Raw genomic sequence first — 12,747 nt, 5'->3', positions numbered from 1 at the left:
CTGCTATCCTGGGAGGCGGAAGCTAGGCCCTCCCTGCATCCCCCCCACCCCGGGCAAGCCTTCCACTGCATCAGCCTCCCAGTGCCCCCCAGCTCATTTCCATGGCTGGGGCAGAATAGGGGGGGGCACCAGAGCCGATGCAGGGGGGCCGGAGGGGCGCAGGACCAGGGTTCCCGTGCCCTGCTGTCTGGGCGGCTGCTGACCTGGAAGGACTGGAGCCTGGGCTGGGCCTGGCCTGGGACTCAGCCATGTGGGGCTGGGTGATATTCATGCGTGCAGTGAGACACGAGGCAAACAAAACAGCAGGAGGCACCCGGGAGCAGCTGCTGAAAAGTGCTGGAATTCTTACCACTGTGGTTAGTGCGTTTGGGCTCTAAACTCCACTGACCTGGGTGTCAGTGGGGAGAAGGCCCAGGACCTGGGAGAATAGGCAGCTTCTTCCAGGTCCGAAGAGCTAAGTACCACCTTGGGTCGTGAGGCAGCAGAAGGGCCTGAAGTTAGACCCAAGGAGGACTTTCTGATAGACAAGGAGACGCTCTGGAGTGGAGGTCTGGTGGTGGGAGTGGACTCTTTCGGAGGCTTTCCAAGATGTGGGGAGCTCCCCCTGTCCTCTCTGTCTTCCCACATCCTGCCATCTGTCACATCTTTTCTAGAAGGGAGCCTGTAACTTTAGGAAGCCCCAAAGGCCCAGGCAGCAGAAACAGAGAAAGAACCCACACCCCGTGAGAACAGTTGCGTCGCCAGGGTGAGCATCCCTTTCTCCTAGGCCTGGGAAGGCCCGGAAGGGGCACTGCCCATGACTCCAGGCCTGGCACCTGCGCAGAAGGCCCGCCTCCTGGGTCCCAGCTGGGCTACTGCCTTTGGGCTGCCCTGGAGTCTGCATGGGGTCTCCCTGCTGGGGGTTACATTACGGTCCCTTGACGGATATAGGCTTTCAGGTAGATGCTGAGTATCCCGAGGTGTCTGATAGGCCGGGAGACACTCAGAAGTGGGAAGGAGAAAGGGCATGGGCTCCCCGAGTCAGCCTGCCCGTGTCTCCAACCCCCACACTGGCCACTTCCCCCAGGAGAGCTTTGCTGGGCCCAGCCAGGGAGTGTGCCTTCTCTAGGGCCCTGTGTGGGGTTTAGTGCTGGGCTGAACGATCTCCCACACCCCACCCCTTCCCCACCTCAGACGGATCAGGAACACAGGCTAATTCTGTACCAAGGTTGGGTTAGGTGGGAGAGCAAGCTGCAAAATAGAAACAAAAGCCCCGTGACCAGGCTTCCAAAACGAAACAAGTCACTTTCTTTTTTATCTGTGTCCTTGCAACCTGTTTTGTATCTCTTTCGGAGCTGACTGTATTTTCTGGTAGAATCAGGGATGTCCTCTGGGGGGTGAGGTGATAAGGCTGGGCACCAGTTGCTATTAGGTACCCAGGGCCCAGACGAGTAAGTGCACCAGCCCCGTGGTCACAGTGAGCCTGCCAAGCACGTCTTCTCGAGCCCTTGTACTGAGGACAGAACTGAGACTCGAGGGATGGTGACTTGCTCAAGGCCACGAGCTGTTAACTGGTGGAGCTGTAGCGTGAAGGCCGATCTGACTCTACAGCACACTTCTGCCAGCCAGTCAGTCCCTTACTCACTCATCTCACCGCCATATACTTCTTTCTCTTTCCATCCTACATTCCTGCCAGTCTTCCTCTCTGTGGGGCGCATAGCTAGAGCATGAAACCTTAGGGGAGGGACTCCCTTCTGGGGACTTGTGGGTGCCTCAACCCCAGCCCCTGGGTCCCTCCTCCCCAAACTGGGAGAGGAGTTTAGTCCTCAGGGCTCCCCTCTCCTTTCTGTTAATGCCAAGCTCAGCTCTCCCTGTAGGATGATCATTCCAGCAGAGGGGAACACGACCTGCGGAGCTTGGGAGACATCTGGTTTAGTCCCACATCATCTCAATGAGGACAAGGATGCCCCAAAGGGGAGGGGTCTCCCCCTGACCTGCTCACTCCCAGCAGAGCCCAGACCAGAACCTGGGTCTCTTGATCCACACCAGGTTGGAGGTGGCGCTCCAAGGGAGAGCTCTCCCTCTTTGGGGGGTCCTGATGTTGCTGCGGTGCGGGCAGGCACCCCTCAACAGGCAGCACGGGCCCCTCTGTGCTCTTGGGCCCAGGGAAGTGCGCACATTCCCAGGACCCTCCTGCCCTGGCCCTGCCGACGGGCCAGCCAGACTGGAGGACCCTTGGCCGCCTCTTGTAAGTGGCCACTGTCTGCAGAGGCCACGGGGGCCTGTGGGAATGATCCGATCGGCTCCCTTTCCCCAGAGGCAGGCCTTTCCACCTCACTGGAAAAGGAATTTGGCCCCTTTCCCGCCATGGTCGTCCCAGTGAGGCCTCCCTGCACCAGCCGCTCTCAGGTCATTAAATCCGCGCACGGACAGGACGGGTTTTTCCGTCCCACCCACCGGATGAGTCAGAAAGTCCCCCATGGCAGGTGCGGCCATATGGCCTTGGTCTCTTTGCCACCCTGGCCTTCCTTACCTGAGAGCCGGAGAGAATCAAGTCTCAGGCAGGAAATGGCCAGGAAGCCTGGGTCCAGTCTCCCCAGTTTCCTGATCAGGTCAGACACCCTCCTCCTCAAGGATCACCCAGTCACTGGGATGTGGGGCTCCACCCGGCCTTGGGAGTCAGAGAGCTGCTTCCCATTGTGGGGTGGGGGGTTGCATCTGAAAATCACACAAGGCATTGTTTCAGATGCAGTCCCTGGGTCTCCGTTGTCTGTACGGGGACATCCTGATTCATCCTGGATGAGGGGGAAAGGCCTGGGGATGGCAGGCAGATATAGCTGGAAAATGTGCCTCCCCTAAATCTGAGATCCCTCTCCCTACATCCACCCCCACCCCCGCCCCCCGGAAGCCTTCTTTGGAGCTCTGAGCAAATCCAAAGCCCTCCTTGTAAGGATGAGAGAACACACCAGAGAGCAGAGAGCTCCGTGACAAGGCACGCAGGCCTGTGGCAGAGCGGGCAATGCTGGGCATCCGTGCAGCCGGCGAGTCTGGGGCGGTGGTCCCAGGGCCTTTGGCCTTGTGTGCTTCAACATGTGCTGCTGTCTCGTCAGACTGGCTGCCCCCTTTGGGCAGGCGCTGAGCCCCCTGTCGGATAGAACATTCCTTGAGGACAGAAGCTAGGTTTTTTCTGCTCACTGCCAGATCCAGGGAAGAGGCTCTGCATCTGGAGCAGGGAAGGTAGGGGAGGTTGTTGGTCCCGGAGTCACATACGTGCCCTTGATTGTCTTCCCACCAGGCTGTGGAGTTATTTGTCGCCAACAAGTGACCAGGAGTGATTTCCAAGGCCCATTTACACTAATGACCTAATCAATTTATCCAGCTCTTTTCTTTCAAGGAGCTGCAAGCGTCTGCCCCTCCTCTCTGTAGCCTTCAGGCTGACCCTGGAGGTGTCAGACCAGTTTCCCTCTTGGGGACGGGTGACACTGATATGGGTGGTAGCTGATGCCACAGGGTCTGAGGGGAGCAAGACTCGAGGGAGGGTGACTAGGACCCACATCCTGCGCCCCTCCGCCCGGCCCCCGATCCAGACTCCCCTGGGCAGCATTACTATTAAATGTTTGGCCCCTGGAGTGTGCCCAGCGCCTTCGATTGTATCTGGTTTCCTGTTCTCCTTGGGGAGGAAGAATTTCTCTGCAGGAAGTAGTTTAATAGTCTGAAAGCCTTACTTCCCTGGTCTGGAGAACCAGGTTTCCAGTTGCAAGTGGCCCAGATCCTTGATAAAAAGGGAGGCAGGAACGGGGGGACCCGAGCTCTGTAGCATTGCTCCTTCTCAGACACGGAGGAAAAGGGAAGGAGAGACGGAAGATTCGGTTCCTGACTCTCCAAACTGCCAGGGTGCAGAAACATGCTCCTCGCTCCCTGCTCCCGGCCTCGGCCCGGTGCTCTGGCCACGTGACTGGGGAACAGGGCCAGCCAGGCCTGACGACCCTGCCCTGGCCTCAACGGTCGACAGGACACTTCATCACCCCTGTCTTCCAACAGAGACACGTCTAGCCTTTTCCAGACCGACCATGTGGCTTCTCTCTCTCTCTCCCTTCTGAGTCCACGCGGATTTGTTAAGAGTCTGGTCAGTTCTCTGCTGCTCCTGGCAGGGAGTTCTTCGTGATGACTACACTCGGTTCATTCCACTCTGGCTTCACTCCTGAGCGGCTGGGGTCTAACCTGGAGCTCAGGGGTCACTGAGGTGCTTACAGCGGAGGGATTGGTTATGCAGGTGGTGAAGCATCTGAGAAGTCAAGGGGACTGTGAGGGAACCCAGAGATTAGCAACAATGGGAAGTTAGCCCTGGGCTGGGGGACAAAGAAGGAGCTGGAACTGAGGTGGGCTTGCGGGCTGGGAGGGGAAGCCCGAAAGGAGAGGTAACAGCTGCCCGAGGCACAGAGAGGGGTGGAAAGATCCCGGCTTTCCTCTTCTCCCTCGGTGCCCCAGTGCCTCCGGGTGGACCCTGCTGACACGGGAGCTCCGGAGATGCAGCCCGCAGGGCTCAGCCCCTGCTGAGACGGAGCAGGGCAGGGCTAGTAGGAGGGAGGCTGACGAGAGCCGGCTTCAAGACCAGCACGCTCCGGTCTTGATCGAGCAGTGACAGAGCGGCTGCTCTGAGCGCCTTCTTCTGGGTGGCAGTTCTCTGTCCACCAAAGAGAGTTCTGTAGGGCCTCACTGCCCTCCCCTTCTCTTTTCTCTGTCAAATGCTTCTTTCCTGCCTAGGCCTCAGGGTCTGTTCATCGCCTGGTGACATTCTGCACTTTTCCTGTTCGTTGGAGGCTTTTGGTTCACGTTCCCAGAGTCAGCCTGAAAGTCAGTCCCCAGTGGTGTCCGGGAAAGAGCCCCTCTTCGAGGCTGTGGGCAGGGAGAGGCCACCCCTCGGCACTCCGCCAGGGCCTCCGACTGGACGTGATCTTATCTGTGAAAGGGGCCTATTCATGAGGCACAGGACCAGCCAGGAGCCTGGGCACGCTCATGGCTCCCACTAGGACTTAGCTTGAGATGGAGACACGGCTTCTCCGGACCGCAGGCTGGAAGACTCCGGGGAAGCTGGGTCTGGCCAGCGGAGCTTCTGCTGGTCTCTCAGTGTGTGGCCGCAGCGCTGGGGCCTGGGCAGCCGTGGGTGTTTTGGGGACTGGCTGGCACTGGCTCATACCTCCCCTAAGAGGCCCTCGTCCGAGCGGCCTATGGTGCAGCACCTAAGCAGGGCACCAGTAGTTAGCCGGTTTGTCAGCGGGCTCCCCGCAGCTCCCAGCGCGGCACAGACACACCCAGGGAATGATTCTTATCATCCAGGGCACTGTGATTGCTTCCAGAGCGACGGCTACGCCTTTCTCCTCTGACCTTCTCTAACTGGGCAGCGACCGGTTCCTCTTTATTTCTGGTTCTCGAGATGTACTCACGGGGTAGGTCCTCAATCAATCACAAATGATTGAATAAATCATGTTTATTTATCACTGAATTTTATTGATCACATAGATAATAGATCATAAGTGATTGTATAAGTGGAGGTCTGGATTCACCTGCCCGTTGTTACACGTATGTATTCATTTATTCGGCAGACAGTGATTGAGCACTGTTCTAGGTACTGGGGTTGCAGTGGTGAATCTGCAAAATAAAGGCCCTGTCCTAAATGGACCTTATATTCTGCTGAAGAGAAACGGATGATAAATGCATACATATATATGGAGAGAGAACGAGAGAGAGACAGGAAGTGGTCAGCTCTGTCAAGAAAGTTAAACCCGGTAAGAGGTACAGAGTGGTGGGGGCTGTTTTTTCCTGCTGGGCAGGGAAGCTTCTCTGAGGAGGTGACATCTGAGGTGGGATCTGATCATTCGAGGGGAGATGAGCAGGAAGGGTGAAGGCCCCTGGGTGGACACATACGAGGGTCCAGCAGTGTGATGTGGACCTCACCGGCAAAGGGGGTGGGGTTGAGGCTAAGGGGAGGGGCCCCTTGAGGAGACAGGGATCCAGGAGACTCAGGAAATGGTATCTCTCTCTCCGCTCAGTGGCCAGGATCAAAACCTGAGCATCATCTTGATTCTTTCTGTCAGCTGGACAGCCAGACTCAACAGCAGATCCTGTTGGATCCGTTCCCAAGTGCACCTCAAGCCGTCCACTTCCCCCCAGCTAAAATAGCCTCCCTGTGGTTGTCTTGCTTTCCCTGCTACAACACGTTCTCCACAGGGCGGTCCGAGTTAGCTTTTAAAAACAGAAACTGGAGGATATTACTCCTTTGCTTGCAATGGCTTCCCTGCACTTAGAATGTACCCCAGAACCTTGACTGTGGCCCTCCCAGCCCTAGGTGGCTGTCCCTGACCACAGCTGGGACTGACCCGCCCTACCCTTGCCCTCACCGGCCTCACTAGCGGCTCTCTGCTCCTTGCCCTCCAGCCTCAGCACCTTCACCTGCTGTATTTTCTGCGCGGAAAGCTCTGCCTCCCCCGCCACCCTGATCTTTGCCTGGGTGGCTCTTGGTGATCATTTAGCGATCAGCTCAGCACATCCTCCGCAGAGAGGCCCCTCTGCCCACCAGCTACTCAGTCTCTCGGGTGTCCTATTGATTTCACTCTCTGAAATGATCCGTTTATTTGTTTATACATCTATTTCCTGTTCCCCTGCCTCTAGAAGGTTACTTTCACGAGAGCCTGTTCTCCTCAATATTTCTGAACCCTACCTTTACCACTTGGTACCTGGCACCTAAAGGTGTTCATGGAATATCTGTTTAATGACTCAAAGGGAGGTACCTTGTTTGCTTCGTCACCCCAACACCCACCACTAAACAGCTAGGCAGCTCATCAACAGACCAGCCTGAGGTCTATGAAGAGGCCCGACCTGGAGGGAAGTCGGGGGGCTCCCAGGCAGGTCTAATAGCATCCTCAGAACTGCTCAGTCCAAGGAACTCACCATGGCTCCCTGCCACTCTGAGGCTCCACCCTCCAAGCCCCCTTCACCCCATCCCATGGGAGTGCCAGCGCTGGGTCCAGCCAGGCTTTGGACTTGGAAAGATCTGAATCTTAGCAATTCTGTCTCTACGTCTTTCTCGCTAAGGGACCTTGGGCAGGTCTCATAATCTGAGTCTCAGTTACTGTAATTAGAAAATGAAAATAATAATCATAATAATACCTAACTCATGGGGCTATCTTTAGTCAGTGCCGGGCCCACAGGAAGTATCAATAAATGTTAACTTATTAGCATTATTGTTGTCATTATTACTGATCAGTTAGCTGTTATTTTTCTTTTTGTTTAAAGATTTATTTATTTGTTTGAGAGAGAGAGAAAGAGAGAGAGAGCGTGCACATGAGTGGGAGGGGAGGGGCGGAGGGAGAGGGAGAGAATCTCAAGCAGACCCCCCGCTGAGTGCGGAGCCTGACCCAGGGCTTGATCTCACGACCCTCAGATCATGACCTGAGCCGAAACCAAGAGTCAGACGCTCAACCAACTGAGCCACCCAGACGCCCCAGTTAGCTGTTATTTTTCAATGCCCCTCCCCCGCCTTAGCCTTCAGAACCTCCCTCTTCTATGTGGCAGCCCTGCCAGAGTGCAGGGGTGTGGCAGAGGTGTCCTCTGCCCTGCCCTGTTGGGTGTGGGATTGGTAGCCCCCCCCACCCCACCTTGTCCACCTCTGAACCACACTTACTCTGGTGGCATCTGTGATGGGAGATATCTCCCCACTCAGCCAGCCTGGGAACCCCCTTCCACCTCTTTCCTGAAGCCCTCCCTCTCCCTCCCACCGCTCCAGGTACACAGTCTGCATGTTATCACCATCATCAGGAAGGTCTGGCTGGTAGACTAACTCACACTCTGGAATTAGTACTGTCTTGGCTTTTAAAAATAACACACAGAGGGGCCAATTCTTAACCCAAAGGAACGGCTCACCCATGGTGGGATTTTAAGCACCGTGAGGGAGACGCTGGAGGTGATGGGGCTGGTTCTGTAAGGAGCTGCCCGCCCTGCTTGCCTGTGGACAAGGCCCCACTGGTGTTTCAGTGTGTCCATTCTGTTGCTCCCCCGCCTGTGTCTGTGGGACACTGCATGCTCCTGAGGACAGCCGTCTCTCTGGCTAGTCCCCAGCACAGCCCCGGGGGTGGGATGAGGCCGCAGACCCCAACTTGGGAGGGATAGCCCAAGCTTTGGAGGCACATTCAACACGCCCTACGCCATGTGTGCCCCAGGACTTGCAGCTTCTGCTTCTCTTTCCCACGTGTGGGGAGAGGTGAGTTTCTCCCTGGCCCTGGGGCGCAGTCCTTCCTGTGGGAGCCTGCCTCACCTCAGCCAAGGTCCTGGGTCCAGCCCTTTCCCACCATGGAGAAAATAGCAAGAAAAACAGATGAGAACTGATACCCTAAGCTGCAGGTCTGCTGGGACCTGGCCCTGGAGGAGCCCCAGGAAAGCTTTAACCCTGGGGCTCCAGGCAAGAAGGGCCAGGGGAGGAGGGGAGTGGGCGCCTCCCTAGTGAGAAGCTGCTTCCTCCCCTTCTCGCACTTGGGTCAGTGTCGGGACCCACCTCTTCTCTCAGTGGTCATCATTGCTCAGATGTGGGTCCTGGGCAGCCTCCCCCCACCCCCAATCCCCAGGCTGGACGGCAGCACAAGGTCACCTTGTCCACCCCCCTATCTCTGGGCATACCCTCCTTGAATAGGGTCCAGATGTTCCCATTCTAAAGCTCTTAGGAAGGGGACATTCGCAATCTGCCAATCATCCCATATCTAAGTGACCCACAGTGAGCCTGGTGCCCAGGAGGAGAGCTAGTCTTGGAGTCTGGAGACCTGGGTAAGTTATTGGGCCATTTCTGGGCCTGGGTTTCCTAATCTGTGAAATGGTAATCCCATTATGTCCCGCGTCACAGGGTGGTTACGGGGATGACCTGAGACATGAATGTAAAGGGCTTTGTAAACGATAAACATGATATAAATCATACGTGCGACGGGCCGTGACCCCGGGGGGGGGGGGCAGGGAAGGGCAGGTGCCTGGCCTCCATCCTTCCTCCTGCCGCTGCAGCCTGATTAGGTCCTGCTGAGGCTCACCCTGGAAACCTGCCCCCCCACCCCAACCTCATGACAGCCATGGCAGTGTCCCTCAGCCTTCTGTCTCGGCAGAATGATCTCTGCTCCTTCGGTCTTGCTCTGTGGATTCACCCAGAGCTTCTTTCACCATAGGGTGTGTGGGGAGCCCTTTGAGATCATCACTAACAAGCCCTGAGCCAGGTATTTGCAGAGCTGTTAGGCCCTGTTGGCTGAGCATCTAGAGATACGGGAGGTTTTCCAAGCGTGAGTGTTACTAGGGGCTTGGACGGGAGGGGCTCGGGCACAGGAATATTGGTGGAGTGTTTACAGACTATTTCACTTATGTTGTCTCATCTGGTCCTTAGTCTCTGAAGTGGGTCCACTGTCTCATTTTACTAAGAAGGAGTTGATCTAGTAGGTTGCAGATTGACTTCTAGTGTGTGCACCAGGCTGGCCCTCCTGCTGGGGACCCAAGAGGCGGGAATGGGCTTCAGTTGCCAGATAGCAAGGATTATGTGTAAGAAAACTTAAGGAGGCACAAGTGAACTGGGGGCCTTCAAGGCACCTTGGTGCTTTGGGGAAACAAGGGCCCTGTGATCACAGAGTAGGGGAGGGGACACCACACTGACGTGTTGGAATCATCTAGGTTCCTCCCTTTCCCATTGGAACGATGAGGAGATTGGAAAAGAGCTTCCATGATCCCTTCTAGTGCTTGCTTCCTTGATGGGATGGGGGGATCTGGTTTCTCCCACCCCCACCGCCCGAGTCATTCCCTTCCCCCTCCCCGTAAAGCCTTCCTGGATCAGTGGGCTGTGGTGCGTGGAACGGTGTCCAGGGTGAGAGGGGCCATAAGTATCATCACTGTGAAGAAGAAAGCCACCGATCCTACAGCACACGACAGAAGAAACCAAAGTCGGAGGGAGGCCTCCGCCTTCACCCCCATGGGTATCAGTAGCTGCTTACAGGCTCAGGGGGGCACTCCATCCATCTCAGAAGCCACACTGGAAAATAAACTGGGCAAGCTGAGCCCAGCTGCACTGAGCTGGCTCCCCAGCACCAAGCCGGGTGGGCCCCAGCCCCTGGCACTCTCTCCAGGGTGGCGTGTGGGCAGAGGACGCGCTGGCTGCAGGCTGCACTGGTTTAAAGGAAAGTGGGGAGCTCCCAGGACATTGTGTTGTCTGCCTCTTCACCCAAAATGTGAGCTGCAGAGATCCTTTCTTACTGGCACAGAAAGCACGCATGTTTGGCACTTGGCTGAGCAAATGCACCCCCATGCATGCATGCACGCAAGTGCCTCGCTTGTAGCAAATGCTCCGTGAACATGAGTTGTCTTTCCTGAGAATGATTCCCCCGTTAGCTTGGGGGTGCAGAGCTGGTGCTTGAGCACAAGCCCTCAGGAGATAAGCACTGTGCGGTGATTGGAAGGGGGAAGGGGAGGTAAGCTTGGAAGGGGAGGTGGGGCCACTGGTAGGGGGGTATGGGGCAGAGCCGGAAGGAGGGAGGTGTGCAAGGCTTTTTTGGACACTTGTGTCAGCTGGCCTAAGGGGAAGAGCGGCTCACTGATGATCTGGCTGTTTTGGGTCAGCGTAGCACAGGAAAGTGTTGCCATGTGATCGCTTTGAACTCAGTTTCCTCATCTGTCAAGGCTTTCCTACCTTACCAGGACCGCCACGCAGCAACGATGAGGTGACCAATGGCGATGTGCCGGGCACACATGGTTTTTACTTTGGTGATTTTATTAAAACTCCTCCGGGAGGTCCTTTGTTATTTTCTGTTATGATTTTTACCTTGATTTTTAGTTCGTCGTGATTTTTACATGACCCAGGGTTCCCACCCTCTGCGGGCGAGATGAGCCAGTGCGTTGCAAAGCTGTGGCCCAAATCTTAGATCCTGAAGACTCGGACCTCTAGCCAAAGACCCGCAGCTCCCCACTTGCTGGGCCCTGGCTGGGGAGGGGGCCTCCTCTTAGAGACCCCTGAGGGCCGGTGGAGCCTAGCGGGGGGGGACTTACACTCTATTCTCCCCTCCCCCAGGTACAAGACGGTGGTGACTCCCCGGAGGGCGGCAGTGGCCATCGCCGGCTGCTGGATTCTCTCCTTCGTGGTGGGTCTGACGCCCATGTTCGGCTGGAACAGGCTCGGGGAGGTGGAACGGGCCTGGGCAGCCAACGGCACCAAGGGCGAGCCCGTGATTGAGTGCGAGTTTGAGAAGGTTATCAGCATGGAGTACATGGTCTACTTCAACTTCTTTGTCTGGGTGCTACCCCCGCTGCTGCTCATGGTCCTCATCTACCTGGAGGTCTTCTACCTGATCCGCAAGCAGCTCAACAAGAAGGTGTCGGCCTCCTCTGGTGACCCGCAGAAGTACTATGGGAAGGAGCTGAAGATTGCCAAGTCGCTGGCCCTCATCCTCTTCCTCTTCGCCCTCAGCTGGCTGCCCCTGCACATCCTTAACTGCATCACCCTCTTCTGCCCTTCCTGCCAGAAGCCCAGCATCCTCATCTATATCGCCATCTTCCTCACCCATGGCAACTCGGCCATGAACCCCATCGTCTATGCCTTCCGCATCCAGAAGTTCCGGGTCACCTTCCTTAAGATTTGGAATGACCATTTCCGCTGCCAGCCCACACCCCCCGTTGACGAGGACCCCCCTGAAGAGGGGCCCCACGACTAGACTCCACCTTCCGATCCTGCCTGCCCACATCGGGGGCATCTCAGCCCAGTCCCACGTCCCCACTGGTCTCACTCCTGAGCCTTCCTGGCTGGGCTGTGGGGTGTGGGTGACCTGCACCTCGGGTCCTGGAGGAGGTTTGGGAGGGCGGTCCATGAGGAAGGAACCAGGTAACCTGAGGAGAGGAGGAAAGTGGCTTGAGCCTCCCCAGCTGTGTGACCATCCTACGGGCAACCCAGTGCTTTGGGCTGGACGGACCTGGGGAGACTGAGGCTGCAAAGGGGCCATGTGGGCTGGGAGGGCAAGCTTGGGCTCCATGGCAGTCAGGGGAGCCTGCTTGTCTCTTGTGGTGGATGTGCAACCCTGGGACCAAGCCTAAGGAGAGGAGAGGGTCCCCTCCAAGATGGAGGGAGGGAGAGAAACTGCACATCATGGTCTTGCTTTCTCTCCTTTCTGTAGAAGGTGGCAGAGCCACTGAGGGGCAGGAATCATGGAGCCTCAGTCCCTGCCTCCCCGGACCCTGAGCGGCTAGCCATGCCGGGTGCCAGGGTGCCTGCTCTCCCTGCCCCGGGGAGCCCAGGTTTATACTTGGAAGAGGCAGAAAGAGCGGGTCCAGAAATCATTCCCAACTTTTGCTTTATTCTCCACCAGCCCTGGGACCCAGAATGGGGGCTCCAAGCCCGCTGGAGCTCATGTGGAGTTGAAGGGCAGGCCGCACACAGCCACCGGGTGGCAGCACTGAGCCCTTGCTCCGGCCCTGCGCGGCCCAAGGAGGAGCCTGGGCTATAACTACCTGTCATCTGGGCTACCAGCTCCACTAGCCCCTGATGATGGCCTGGACTCTCTAAGTGACACCCATCTCTGCTGTTTCTGGGCCAGATGGAGAGGAGAGCCCCAGACATGCCAACATGAGGGAGCATTCTGCCTGCCTGGGGGGGGGGTGTGGACAAGGGAAAGTGCTGACTGTGGGTACTCATGGGATGACTTGTGACGGGCTGGAAGAGGGCAGGGGAGACCACACCCCTGAGAGTGGGGCAGGGAGGTCTTGCTG

General features: G+C 56.9%; 1 protein-coding gene across 1 annotated transcript in view; it reads left to right on the top strand.

The window, feature by feature from the left end:
• The window catches only part of ADORA1 (adenosine A1 receptor), a 31,526-nt gene extending 19,086 nt beyond the window's left edge, over positions 1-12,440 (top strand). Inside the window, exon 2 of the mRNA XM_021686586.1 lies at positions 11,060-12,440. Coding sequence (XP_021542261.1) covers positions 11,060-11,699 — 640 coding nt within the window. The 3' untranslated portion in view covers positions 11,700-12,440. The remainder of the gene's footprint in view (positions 1-11,059) is intronic.
• Positions 12,441-12,747: the final 307 nt, after the last annotated feature.

Source organism: Neomonachus schauinslandi, chromosome 6, assembly GCF_002201575.2.
Source record: "Neomonachus schauinslandi chromosome 6, ASM220157v2, whole genome shotgun sequence".
NCBI lineage: Eukaryota > Metazoa > Chordata > Mammalia > Carnivora > Phocidae > Neomonachus > Neomonachus schauinslandi.
The sequence above is the reverse complement of the archived record's forward strand: the minus strand, read 5'-3'. Positions and strand labels throughout refer to the sequence as shown.